General features: G+C 35.6%; 2 protein-coding genes across 5 annotated transcripts in view; one reads left to right on the top strand and one right to left on the bottom strand.

Annotated features, from left to right (window-relative positions):
- DLC1 (DLC1 Rho GTPase activating protein) overlaps positions 1–14,977 on the bottom strand; it is a 493,356-nt gene that overhangs the window by 474,490 nt on the left and 3,889 nt on the right. The gene's annotated exons all lie outside the window — the stretch shown is intronic.
- Positions 1–14,977, top strand: part of C15H8orf48 (chromosome 15 C8orf48 homolog) — a 28,234-nt gene that overhangs the window by 11,934 nt on the left and 1,323 nt on the right. Inside the window, exon 3 of one of the 3 annotated variants that reach the window (XM_072776244.1) lies at positions 9,101–9,310. The exons of 1 other annotated variant lie outside the window; for it this stretch is intronic. Coding sequence is in view for 1 of the 2 variants with exons in the window: in XM_072776247.1 (XP_072632348.1) it covers positions 9,101–9,104 (4 nt within the window). In the remaining variant the exon portion in view is untranslated. Of the gene's footprint in view, positions 1–9,100; positions 9,311–14,977 lie in introns of those variants that run through there. One more of the 3 variants, XM_072776247.1, reaches the window with a different exon arrangement.

Below are 14,977 nucleotides of genomic sequence, written 5' to 3'. Positions count from 1 at the left end.
CCTTAATGTAATAGTACACAAGGGAATTTTTTAAGATTTATTTGTTTGTTTATTTAGAGAGTGAGAGAACATGAGCAGGAGGGGCAGAAGGAGAGGGAGAGAGAGTGTCAAGCAGACTCTGCGCTGAGCATGGAGCTGGATCTCATGACCCTGAGATCACATCCTGAGATGAAACCAAGAGTCAGAGGTTTAACCACCTGCACCATTCAGGTGCCCCAGGAATTTACACTGGAGATTTTATGTCTAGCAGAGTGTTAGCAGTGCATGTAGTTCCACCTGGAGAACAAGATCTACTCAGGCAAATTGTTTACACACACATACTCACACATGCATGCACATATATGCCACAAGAATGTACAAGCACAGATACAAAATAGAAGATTCAGAAGTTTGTGAGTGGCCACTATATGAACCCCTCACATTTGAAGTGACAATTCTGTCTTTTAAAGGGTGTGTTTCATTTTAACTACAGCCAAAAAAAATGAGAGATTAAAAACAGCTGGAACATATGTCTATTTTCACCTCCTCCATCTGGAACTTTGTTTTTGGATATCACAGACATTTTCCAAACAAAACTCTGCTGAACAAAATGATAAATGTGGAAGAGACATGTATGTTCTTTTTTTGCTTAAAGAGCTTTATAGAATTCAAAGCATTGGGGTGTTTTTCAAACATAAAACTAAACCTTTGAACATCACAAATAGAGTTTGCTTTTGATGGCTGATGTGGCAGTGACTTTATATTTGAAATTGGATGATATTGTGAACTACAATGAAGATTCTTTAATCACTAGGCCCTATTTACATGGGAAGTAAAATGAAATCTTTTATTATATGTTGATATTTAAATAAAATAAGTAGACAAATAATGTGCTAGTCAACCTTTTAAGTTTCTGTAATTTTCTAATTCATCCTTTTCCTTAACTTTTCCAGTTGAAACTCCAATAGCTAGACCCTTATCTCATCATGCCCTAATTACTAGAATAACTTTTTCATTTTTTCTCTGACTGCAGTATGCTTTTATTTCAATACATCTCTATCATTCTAGGTTAACATTTTAAAACTGCTTTGGTAACATCACTCCTATTGTGTGGAGACTAAAATCCAAAATCCTTGACCTTCAGCATATAGGTATGACTTTGATCCCAGATTTTCAGTCTTTAATTCAAATGGCATTTCTTCCAGTTACAAGTATATTTTGCAAAGACTCATTGTTCTAGACTAACTGATGAGCTATGAGGGTCTGAAGTCAGGTGATAGCAGAGAAAATAGATGAAAAATGGAAAAATAATAGGGATCATTGAATGGGTAAATTTTGGTGACCAATTGATTAAAAGAGAGAAACTGGTATCAAGTATGATATCTACATTTAGCTACTGTGTGGATTACTCGAGAGAGAGAGAGAGAATCCAGGAAAGAGAGAGGTTTGGCATAACAAGGAAGAAATCATTATTTTGAATTTTGTGTATGACATCTAGGTGAATATATTTACTCCATAGTTGTTGAGAGTCAGGGAAAGAGAGGAGAGGGAAAGATAAAAGGTTTGCAGACAGTAAAAAATTATAATTGCCATGTTCAACCAACATAAGACTATTAAATATAAATTCACTGTGCTACAAAAAATATAGCCTAGGGGTATAGCATATTTAAAACCCCCAATTTTATTGGATAATAAAGCAATAAAATTAAAGTATTTTCCATAAAAATGACAGAAACAGTATTAAACAAAAGTTCAAATAAAAATCTCCGTACCATTTACCTTGAACTTTTGGCTCAATGTACAAATGATTCAGAAATTATGGCTACTTGACTATCTCAGCAGCTGTTTTCACAGACTAAAGATATGGACTTGGGTTTCATGCTTAAGTGATATTTATTAGACTAGGAGAAATATGGGGGGGGGTAGGAGGGGTCATGGCTACTCTTTTGCTCCACATTAGGGAAATTCTTTTGTTTTGTGACCAAGCACATAGTTTTAAGATAAGTAAGAAAGGAGAGGGTCACCTGCCTAACAAGCTAGTTTACCCCAGGGCAGTCGACCAGGTGACAGATGGAGTCAGATTGCCCTCACATTCCTATAAGAGAAGATATTTTTCACAGTTCTGGACCATATCCACTCAACATAAAACAGAATCTGATAACAATTATGGGTTGCTAGTGCACAGTGAGAAGTCAAATACCAAAGCTAGTCCTTGCCAAGTTTTTCTTTGTATTTTAACCACATGATCCATATTCTTCATTAGGCCATCCTTCATCTGTCTAAACAACAGGCTGGTGTTAGTTTATAAAACTTAACTGTTCTGAGTCCAGAGGCTTATGCATGCTTCTTTGGAATATATTTGTGGAGATCTAAAATCAGCAGTTTGATATAAATATCTGGACTTTGGAGGGAGAGATCAGATATCGATTCATTGGCAAATGGGGATTAAAGCCTTACAATTGGATGATGTTTCAAAGAGAGCGCCTATTGATAGAACAAACGGGCCAAGGGTAAGGCCCCTGGGTAATCCAACAGAAGCCAAATAGAGGAAGGAGACCAAGCACTTAGAATGAAAAACAAACACAAAAACAAAAACAAAACCCAAAAACCAGTCATGTGGGGCAAAAGGTCTGATATTTATTGACTTTCGGAATGACTTTCAGAAAATTTTAATTCAAAGGGCACCTGGGTGGCTCAGTCTGTTCAACATCTGCCTCTGGCTCAGGTCATGATCCCAGGGTCCTGGGATGGAGCCCTCATTGGGCTCCTGCCCAGCCCTCTTCTCCCTCTCCCTCTGCCTGCTGCTCCCCCTTCTTGTTCTCTCTCTCTCCCTCTGTCAAATAAATAAAATCATTTAAAAAAAAAGAAAATTTTAATTCAAGTAGGTCTGCCTCCTCCTGCTTTTTTCTATTGGGTGATTTTATGATTTTTTTTATTGAACTATAAAAACTTTTCATACTTCAGTGACATAGAGACTTTGTTATAATGCTTGAATTCCATATCACTATTTGTCTTTTGTTTGTTTCACTTATATTATGATACCTCCCTCATTGTTTGCAGTCAAATTTATTAGCTTTTATTGAATTTTTCTTTTTGAGAGAGAGAGAGACAGAGATTGTGAGTGGGGGTGGGGATAGGCAGAGGAAGAGGGAGAGAGAGAATCTCAAGCAGGCTCCACACTCAGCATGGAGCCCACTTGGGGCTTAGTGTCACAATCCTGAGATCATGACCTGAGCGGAAATCAAGAGTGGGACACTTAACCAACTGAGCTACCTAGGCGCTCCCCAATCTTACTAGTTTTTTAAGGTAGTATATAACTCATTGCTTCTTTTCTTTTGCTTTAAGTGCTCTTGTCCATCCAAAATACATGTTTTTCAATTTTGACCAATATATTTTACTCAATTTTTATAAAGTCATAAAAAACTTTGGCTCTTTAAATTCATCTGAGGTGCATTTGTAGTAACTCAGTAGACATATGCTGAAACTCTGAAATGAATCGTGGCTAGCCAATCTTGTGGCCAAGGTTCTTCCCACTGAGGAGATTTCTCTCATGAAGTCTCTGAGTACTACTTGTAAGAGGGCCCTGGGAGCAAGTTCAGCAGAAGACTCTACTGCCTGAAACTGCAGCTCTGAACGGTATAGTTTGGGGGGCTTTAGGTTTTATTTATTCGTGTGTTTGTTTGTTTTTAGTGGCTACGCAATGATCAATCTCTGTTAACCAGGTTTGGTCATGTTAGATTCCCAACTATTCTATTGGAATCTGTTGCTTATAATTAATCCCGGAAATCTCATTGAGTTATGCTTTTTAAATAGGGTCACACCCTTGGCCCCCCCTTTTCCTTCCAAATATTTCAAGCCTGAGTGCTATTTCTTTTTATTTCTGTTTAAGAGATTTAGCTTCAGTATATGAATAAGATATTATGGCCTGAGGTAGCAAAGTTGTTCACATTTCTCTGCATTTCACTATGGTATCCTCTACTGTGCCTCACCCAATCCATGTTCCAGTTGGATGTGATTTTTAATAAGAGCCATCATCAATTTCGTGAGCAGCAGGCCAAGCAAAGGTGTTTTGGAGAGGGAATCTGGCATCCTTAATTCCAAATGCCTGGATCTTAGTTGTTTTTATCAGCATACCCACTTTAGGAGCACCAGAGAATTTAACTGCTTAAATTCAGCTGGGAACATGTGGTAGCCATTAGCTCTGTCCATCAAATATTTCCAGTTTTCCTTCTAGGTACATGGTAGGATTGCAGTTCTTTGCTCCCCTGAAACTATTGTGACCATCTGATTTGTGCTCTTCGGTGAAATGTTGAATGGAAGTGATGTGTGTCCCTTCTGGATGGAAGCTTTAAGTATCGGTTCACTCTTTACCAACCTGCCATTTCTATATAGTGGCTGCCCTGCCAGCTTGGATACTGGCGATGGGCCAACATAAAGGAGAGCAAAAGCTCAGTTGGTTAAGCGACTGCCTTAGGCTCAGGTCATGATCCTGGGGTCCTGGGATGAGCCCTACATTGGGCTTCCTTCTCAGCGAGGAGTCTGCTTCTCTCTCTCTCTCTCCCCCTCTGCCCCTCCCTACTGATTATTCTCTCTCTCTCTCAAATAAATAAAATCTTTAAAAGAGAGAGAGCAATAGATATGTGCCTTCGATGAGAAATAAACCTTTTGCTGTTTTAAGTCACTTACCTAAGAAGGTTTTTTTGTTTTGTTTTGTTTTTGTTTTTGTTTTTTAAAGATTTATTTATTTGAGGGGAAAGGGGCAGAGGGAAAGACTTTTCAATCAGACTCCCTGCTGGGAGCCAGCCCCAGACTCCCAGGCACCATCTTCCAACCCATGTGATCATGATCTGAGCAGAACCAAGAGTCAGACACTTAACTGACTGAGCCACCCAGGTGCCCTGAAGGCTATTTACTATTAGAGTCTCATGGGGCACCTCCTGACTGAGGCAAAACTGAGTTTCTCAAAGTGGACTTCTATGGGACTAACCTGATTTGACGATTTTAGAAAAGAAGACTTGGTGCTCTTAGATAGACTTAGAAGGGACACAGTAAAAATTGATTAGGAAGTCAGTCCTGCACAACCATGAGGAAAGGCTGTTCTGGGGACAAAGAGCTTCATCCATGTGTGTGTGCTCATGATGGTTACATTGTTGTACACCAGGGTGAAATCGTCATATTGTGAGAAGCACAAGCCAAGAAATGGAAAGAAAATACTCATGTAAAGATTCTCTCACCATATGATAATAATAAAACTTGAATAAAAATAAACATGAAACCCAAATATAAGACTTCCTGACTTAAACAAATAAAATCCTCATGACCTTCTGAGGTATAGGCCTGTTTTACTGATTTTGCTGAGAGTGATTTGGCTTTACTTAGGCCTGTATTCAGTTTAGAAGAGTTTTCTGTAATTGTTTATTCTATAGCCAATGTTTCAATTTATTTTGAAGGAACATTGCTTCTGTCACTACTGTCTGTTCTATCATTGTATCAAATTCTCTCTCAAGTCACTTCCACCTTCTTGCCTGCATTCTGAGAGAATTTCACAAGTCTGTGTTTCACAGAGCTCTTCAATTTTTTACTCAATACTTCTTAAGTGTCTATAATCCTCATTTTCATTGCACATGATACATTTCCCTTTTTCTAAACCCAGGGTCTTTACCTCTCCTATCATCAACTTTTCTTTTTTTTTTTTAAGATTTTATTTATTTATTCATGAGAGACACACAGAGAGAGGTAGAGACATAGGCTGAGGGAGAAGCAGGCTCCCTGCAAGGAGCCCGATGCGGGACTTGATCCCTGATCCCAGGATCATGCCCTGGGCCAAAGGCAGACACTCAACCACTGAGCCACCTAGGCGTTCCCTATCATTGGCTTTTCAAAACAATATTCTGACCACCTTTAAAACATATACTTGCAATCTAGAGATTGTTTCAGGTTTTCAAACAAGTTAGGAGCAATGATTGATTTCAGGTTTCTCTTATTTTATTATTTTTTAAAATTTCATACACAGGATGTATAAGTCAACAATTCATGTCACCATCACATTCGGTCTTGTGCACTGTGAAAACTCCTTTCAAATTTAACATTTGATTGACTCTCAATTTTTGATTCCTATTTTATTGTGTCTTTTTATCTTTCTTGTGCAAAAATGGGATAGTCTGAATCACAGACTATCTCTTCAGACACATAGAGAATCTGAGTGGAATGACTAAAGGTCATTGGTGAAATCGTCATTTTTCTTTTGCAGTCATAGGCATTAAGATCACTAAGAAAGAAATGATAGAGATGCTTCTAGCCCCTCTTCCCCAATCAAAGACACATTTAGTAACTTACATTTTTTTTTGCTAGTAAAAATCACAAGCATGTTCTTTTTGAAAGAGAGTAGTGTTCTAGATGTCAGGTGGCAATCCTCCTGACTGTTTTATCATAAATGTTTTCAGTTTCATGAAAGTATATTAACTATGAAACCAACATCAGTGAATACTTGGAATAATAGATATAACAGTTAGGTAAACAGAAATACCATATACTTCAGTATTTCAAAAGTCATTTTTGTGTTTGGAATTTGATAAAGAGAAATGCATCAAAATGTCCCACCTTTGGCATTTTGAATAGCCTGGCATGAATGACATGAATATTAAATAAATATCAAAATTTATCTTTAATCTTGAAGTCTTCAAAGATACTTTACAATCATCAAAGAAGTGATTAAGGAAAAAAGTAAGAAACACATTGACTTTGTTTAACAGTTTTGACTCTTATTGAGTTGAAGAAATCTTGGTGAAAGATAATGCTGGTAACTATTAGAGATACATATTAAACATAAACATCCTCTCAAGTAGAGAAAGATTACCAATTGTGAAAATATGTGTCATTAACACAGTGCCAAACATTGCCTGAGGTTTGTTGTATTTCTGTATCTTAAAGATCTTTAAATAGAACTGTACTTTTTTCTCTGTAGATTCACAAATGTTAAATCAACCTAAATAAAATGGTTTCACTAAATATTGTGAGAAACCCAGGATCATGGCATATTATGGCACTGGACTTTTTATTTCAAAATATGTCACTCAAAAATTATCCAGAAAAATACAACTTTAGGAAATCTCTTCTTTTTATATATGCTACTCTTACATGTATGTACACATACATCTTCTAGACATATATCTGATAAGTTTAATAATTTCCTGAATTAAATATTCTTTTTTTAAAAGATTTTGTTTATTTATTCATGAGAGACACACAGAAATAGAGGCAGAGATATAGGCAGAAGGAGAGGCTGGCTCCCTGCAGCGAGCCTGAAATGGGACTTGATCCTGGGACTCTGGGATTGTGCCGTGAGCCAAAGGCAGTAGCTCAACCACTGAGCCACCTAGGAGTCCCTCCTGAGTTAAATACTCTTAATATACTTAGGGGTGCCTGGGTGGCTCAGTTGTTTAAGTGTCTGACTCTTGATTTCAGCTCAGGTCATCACCTAACGGTCGAGAGATTGAGCCCTGAGTTGGGTTCTGTGCTCAGCCTGGAGTCTATTTGAGATTCTCTCTCTCCCTCAGCCCCTCCTCCTTCTTTGCACATGGTCTCTAGCTCTCTCTCCTCTCAAATAAATGAATAAATATTAAAATATATAAATACATATTTTTAAATATACCTATAGTAAATGGTCCACTTTGCATAAGTTCTTTTGAGATTCAAATGGTAAAGACTGTGGGGGGAAGTTAAAATAGTAAATAAATTATTTTCAATAGTATCACATTTTATAGTCAGTGATTGGGTGGCTGCTTCAGCACAAACTTTGTTCCTTATTGAGAAGAGAGCCAAAGCATGCTTCTAGAACTCTGAACTCTAAATTCAGATGTAAATACACTCTCTTCTTTTTTTCAATGTTCAGTTGTTTGAAGAAAAGATTAGAAGAATGGTGCCATCTTGTTTTTCATAAAAAGTCCAGCAAGGACCAGGAAAATTTAGATTTTCCATATTATATGCTCCCTTGGACTTCTGTTAGCCAAAAATTTAATACTGTTATAGTTGCTTTATTGGATCCAAAGTTCTTACCAAATTTATTGATATTATTTTTGAACACTATGAAACAAATTATCCACACTTAATTTGTAAAGAAAAATCAGAGGAATGATGGATGCACTTCCAGCTTATATCTTGGCTTTTTATTATAGCTGACTTTGGACAATTTTTAAACTAGAGGAATGACATAAAAAATGATGGGGCCATCTGCTTTGCTTCTCCCATTACTTACGAGAATTAATCATGCAATGTTTGTTAAGACTGCTAATTGTGGCCACTTGCATGAGTTTTAATACCATGGTAAAGCTAAAACAATTTTCCTGAAACATCATCCTATTTTGGGGGGCTATTCTTTTCAGTATATTGATAAATTGAAATATTTTACTCATTTTAGGGAGTAAATCTTATTTTACGTATCTACAATAGGATAAAGATCATTGTATGTGCATATACATGTGTGATAGATAAAAGCTTGAATGGAATTGTAGTATGTACAAACATGAGAGACATTGATGAGGCTAGAAGAAATGATATCATGATACATGAAGTATATATATTTAAGGGATACATTTTTATTCAAAATCAACATCTTGCTCTCTTAGAAGTCTCTACTCAAAATACACTTCATAACTATATAGAAGGACTGAGAAAACACTTATAGACACATTCTGATCTATTTTAATTTGAATTGTTATATGCAAGATTTGAAATTACATCATATATGGAATAAGAAAGCCACAAGGCAACTAAATTTAGCTAACTTTGCATGGAATGCAGACTTAAATAAATTATCAGGAGTTAGAGATGTTTATATAGAAAAAGTAAAGAACTATCAAGAGTCTGACTACTAATTTTACTCTGCCATCAGCAATGGTCTGGCCTCTGTCTAAACAAATCTCTTACTAGGCTTCCACTTTCTTATTTTATAGAGAAGGTTACTTTCTCGAGTTTTTGGAGTGTTAGTTCAGATTTTTATGTAGAATTAGAATTATTACAATGTCAAATGAGAATAAGTATGATACTCCAGAGAAGTATAACAAAGAAAATGAAATCCAACTAAAATTTTACTGTTTTTCCCCTCATGTCATTTTTCAAATAGATGAGTGTTTTCTGCATGCTGCTAAGAAACCTGTCAAGAGCTGCCTTCTCCTGGGTAGGCAGAGGGGAGATCTGGACAAACCCATTCCTCCCCACCTCTGATGAGCCCACTCAACAGTAGTTCTGCTTTGGTTATTTTTATTATTATATATTCAATACCTATTTTCTGTGAAGAAAGAGTTTCATGGCTAAATAAAACATAAAGTGAGTTATTATTCTTCAATTCATATGCTGATATTAATAAATTTACATTTGCAAACAAAATACACATTTGTATTTTTCTTCAAATGACTCAAAGTAAACTTTATTATCATTGCATTATTATTTTTGTTACTCTGCTTTAATAACCAGTATGCAATAAATCAGTTTAGGCAGTGATCTTACAATATGACCTATCAACCCCGTCAACTTCTTTGCATATATATGTTTATATCAACTTTGCCTCACACCATGAATAAGCTGGAATTTTGAGAAATAAACTTTTTTTGCCATTGGGAATGGTTGCAAAACTAGCATTTTAATTATTCTGGATAAGAAAATATAAAATTCTGTATAGAATATAAATGTAAAAAATAATTCATGTTTAGTTACACTCTAAGAAAATTATAACTTTCTGTAACTAAGATATAACTGAAAATAAGTTAAACTAAACATTTAACTTAAATACAAGAAATGAGGCTAAAATAAGTAGGCAAACTAAATTAACACAGATGATACTTTTTAAAAATTGTGAATTAGAAAACAAACAAGCATATGGACTGAAAAGATCCGTTTATATAAAAAATACCAATAACAAAAATTCACCTGTCATGTGTGAGCAAAACAAAAAGAAAGAAAAGAAAAATATGACATTAGAAGTAATAAAGCAGATACATTCACCAGAGCAGGAGAAATTAAAGAATTGTAAAAATCATTATGCCAATCTCTTATAAATAATTTTATACATTCATATAAAAAGAATAATGTCCTATAAAAATAATAAACTACTAAAAGTGAGTTGGATACAATAAAACAAATCCAGATTGATGAGGAAAATTTTGTTAATTGCTTATCACTAAATACAAGCTGGGCTCAGGTGGTTTTTTACTAACATTGTTCTATTAGTCAAATTATTCTAGATGACAAAAAGATGGAGAACATCTTCTTTTATAAATTTATTGCCAAATTCTGATGAAGAAGGTAAGAACTAAGGATAAACCAAGGACATAAATATCTAGTAATAAACTACAGAATTTGCAGAAATAATTTACCCAGAAAATTATAAAACATTATTGAGAGACATTAACAAAGATCTAAGTAAATGGATTCATGTACTAAGCATATAGATTGGAAGACTTAATATTGCAATGTCAATTCTAGCCAATTTATACTTACGTTTAGTCCCAATAAAAAAAAAATCTCTTTGTTTGATAGACCTCGACAACCTGATTCTCAACTGGGAAATGTAAAGGTCCTTGAATAGCTAGTACAATTCTGAAGAAAGAAAAAGTGTTATAATGTCCTTAAATAATAACTAAAATACAGTTGAGAAAGCAAAACAAAGCTCAAACTTACTATGTACATATCAGCTTGTGTAAGTTACGGACCTATTGGACATCTGATCAGGTTTAGCGTCCTTATCATGTGCACCATTCGCAAATGAGCCTAGCCTGAATTGGAGGCACTACCCAGTTTTATTAGTTGGAGGCACTCATCCAGATGGCCATATCTCAAGAACCCTTAAGCCTTGTCATTAGAAGGCAATAAAAAAAAAATGCTTCTCTTCTTTTAGGAGTTGTGCCAAAAACTCAGACTGCAAGGGGCTCCAAATCATGTAATTCTCAATTATTTCTTTATGGACTTATATTTAAGTAAGTGTACTATGAGGAGACATGTCTGTTCCTCTGATAACCTTTCAATTAATTTACAAACTCTCTTAAGGCATAGATTGGATAGGATTCACTGATTGAAAACTTAAGTAAGAGGAAATAAATTAGGGAATTCTTGTGGGAAATTAAAACCTAAAGTAATTAAAATGTCTCAGTGAGGCTCAACATTTCCACTAAAGAAGTATATCAGCATACCTCAGAGATATTACAGGTTCAGTACCAGACCAGAGCAATAAAGCAAATATTGCCATAAGGCGAGTCAAATGAATTTTTTGGTTCTTAATGCATATAAAAGTTATGTTTGCACTATACTGTAGTATATTAAATATGCTCTACATTATAGCTAAAAAATGTACATATTTTAATTAATAGTACTTTATTGCTAAAAAAATCCTACCCATCATGTAAGTTTCAATAAGTCATCATCTTTTTTTTTGGTGAAGGACCTGACCTTGACGCTAATGGCTGCTGACTGATCAGGGTGGTGGTTGCTGAAGATTGGGGTGGTGGTTGCAGTAATTTCTTAAAATAAGACAACAATGAAGTTCGCTCATTGATTGACTCTTCCTTTCCCAAACTATTTCTCTGCAAAATAGATTGCTGTTTAATAGATATTACCCATAGTAGAGCTTCTTTCAAAATTGGAGTCAATTTTCTCAAACCCTGCCTCTGCTTTATCAGCTAAGTTTATGGAATATTCTCAATTTTTTGTTGTCATTTCAATAATCTCCACAGCCTCTTCTCTAGGAGTAGATTCCATCAAAAGAAAGAGAGAAAGAAAGAAAGAAAGAAAGAAAGAAAGAAAGAAAGAAAGAAAGAAAGAAAGAAAGAAAAACAAAAACCAAAAAAACACTTTTGGGGCATCTGAGTAGCTCAGTCAATTAAGCATCTGACTCTTGAGCTCAGGTCTTGATCTCAGGGTCATGAATTTAAGCCCCATGTTGGGCTCTGCACTGGGCATGGAGCCTACTTAAAAAGGAAAGAAAAATAAAAACGGAAGGAAGGAAGGAAGCAACCCTCATCTACTCAAGTTTGATTATGAGCTTGCAGCAATTCTCAGTCCCATATTTAGACTCCACTTCTAATCCTCATTCCCTTATTATTTCCAACACATCTGCAGTTAACTTCCTCCACTGAAGTCTTGAACTCCTCAAAGTCATCCATGAGGGTTGGAATCAACTTCATCCAAACTCCTGTACATGTTAATATTTTGACCTCTTCCTTTGAGTCATGAATACCCTTAATGGCATCACAAATGGTGAGTCCTTTCCAGATTTTTTTATTTACTTTGCTTAAATCCATCAGAGGAATCACTCTTTATGGCAGTGGTCTTATATTAAATAATAAGCCTTGAAAGTCAAAATTCCTCATTGATTCATGGGCTGCAGAATATATTTTATGTTCACAGGCATGAAGACACCATTAATCTCATTATACATCTCTATCAGAGTTCTTGGATGACCACATACATTGTCAATAAGCAGTGGGTATCTTGAAAGTAATCTTTTCTGATCTATAGATCTCAACAGTGGGCTTAAAATATCCCATAAACCATGCCATAAGCAGACGTGCTATCCTCCAGGCATTGTTTTTCCAGAGCACAGGCAGAGTAGATTTAGCAAAATTCTTAAGGGCTCTAAAATATTCAGAATAGTAAATGAGCACTGGCTTCAACTTAAAGTCACCAGCTGCATTAGCCCCTAACAAGAGAGTCAGCCCGCACTTTAAATCTTTGAAGCCAGGCACTGACTTCTCCTCTCTAGCTATGAAAGTCCTAGGTGGCATCATCTTCCAAAATACAGCTCTTTTGTCTACACTAAAAATCTGTTTAGTGTAGTCACCGTCACAATTTATCTGAGCTATGTCTTCTGAATAACTTGCTACAGCTTCTACAACAGCATTTGCTGCTTCGCCCTGCATTTTTATGTTATGGAGATGTCTTCTGTTCTTAAACATCATGAATCAACCCCAGCTAGCTTTAAACTTCCTTCTACAGCTTCCTCATCTCTCTCAGCCCTCATAGAATTGAAGAGAATTATGGCCTTGCTCTGGATTAGGCTTTGACTTAAGGAAACATGGTTAGTTTGATCTTCTATCCAGACTACTCAAACTTTTTTCCTATCAGCATGAAGGCATTTTCACTTTCTTATCATTCCTGTGTTGACTGGAATGACAGTTTTAATTTCCTTCAAGAGTTTTTCCTTTGCATTCACAGCTTGGTTAACTGTTTGGCACAAGGGGCTTAGCTTTCAGCCTATCTCAGCTTTTGACAAGTCTTCGAAACTAATCTTAATCATTTCTAGCTTTGGATTTAAAGTGAGAGATGTGAGACTCTTCCTTTCATAGTACCCCAAACAATTACAATAGTCTTATCTACTAATCATAGATCACCATAGTAAATAAAATAATAATTAAAAAGTTTGATATATTGCAGAATTACCAAAATATGATGGACACAAGGTGAGTGAATGCTGTTAGAAAAATGGCACGATAGACTTGCCTAACACAGGGTTGCCATAAACATTCAATTTGCAAAAAAAATGTGTTCCCTGCAAAGCACAATGAAGTGAAGCACAATAAAATGAGGTATACCTCTACAGTCACTCACATTATCTAAATCTTAGAAAATTAGCTATAATGGGATATCCAAGGAAGTGTAAAAATGACTCAACATTAAGAAATTTTGCATATTTTGTCAATTACTAGGCAACTCTCAAGCAAATCATCTCTACTCAAATCAGAAAGTACAGATAGAGTTAAAACAAAGGAAAAGTGACAATATAAAACTATATAATCATATGTAAAGTATGATTATCTTTATTCCCAATAAAGATTTCCTTTTATTTTTCTGCCTTTCAAAATCTTAGGTAGTTGAAGAATTCTTTTTCATTCAAAGTAAATACATTTTTTTGCATAAAATAATGGAATTGGCATAAACAGCACCCAAAATGAAGTTTTTTTTTCCTTATTTTATTTTCATATTATATACATATAGACATTTATAAGCATCAACTGATCAGGGCCATTATTTGTATGCATTTGCCTATTTGCAGTGTAAACTCATTTAACTACTCTAAATGGAATATATTCTTTCTATATGTAAAATCCATTTTGTAAAACCATCATGGATATTTTTTTTATTTAACTTGTATTTCATTTTTTGCTTGTTCAGTACTTCCTGATAAATACATGTTTATTTATTTGGGGTCTTACACACTTTTAAAAATGGAACTCCACTTTCATCTCATCTATCTCTCTCTTTTTTAAGATTATTTATTTATTAGAGAGACAGAACATGAGCAGGGTGAGGGGCAGGGGAGAAGCAGACTCTCTGCTGAGCAGGGAGCTCAATGAAGGGCTTGATCCCAGACTCCCAGGACTCCAGAATCATGACCTGAGCTGAAGGCACACTTAACCTACTGAGCAACCCAGATGCCCTATCATCTAATCTCTTAAGATAAACTCATACAAATCCCACGTGAAAGATGCCCTTGTGCCCCATTTAATGTTATTCTCGGGGACAGCTTCAAGCAGTGCTTATGTAATGCCTAGCCTTCCACCAATAAGTTAGCTTTGCTCTAGGACTGGCTTCCCATGTTTTATTTCCAGGAATCAGGTTTCTGAATAGCTCTTGAGCTCTGATTCCCATTTTCCAATAAGCAGATGCTTTCTTATACTTTAATGCATAAGTTCCTATCTGAGAAAATTATCAAAAATTATTCTGCCATTTGATCCCATAAATATAACTTAAAAAAAAAAAAAAAAAAAACAGCTGGTGCTTTGGAGCACCTGGGTGGCTCAGCCAGTTGAGCATCTGACTCTTGGTTTCAGCTCAGGTCATGACCTCAGGGTCCTAAAATGGAGTCCCATGCTCATGGGGATCCCAACTCAGTGGGGAGTCTGCTTTCCTCTCTCTCTCCCTCTGCCCCTCCTCCCACTCCTGACTCTCTCTCTAATAAATAAATAAATCTTTTTTTAAGAGTTGTCAAAAATTTTTTTTTAAAAGTTGT

Source organism: Canis lupus, chromosome 15, assembly GCF_048164855.1.
Source record: "Canis lupus baileyi chromosome 15, mCanLup2.hap1, whole genome shotgun sequence".
In the NCBI taxonomy this organism is placed as follows: domain Eukaryota; kingdom Metazoa; phylum Chordata; class Mammalia; order Carnivora; family Canidae; genus Canis; species Canis lupus.
The sequence above is the reverse complement of the archived record's forward strand: the minus strand, read 5'-3'. Positions and strand labels throughout refer to the sequence as shown.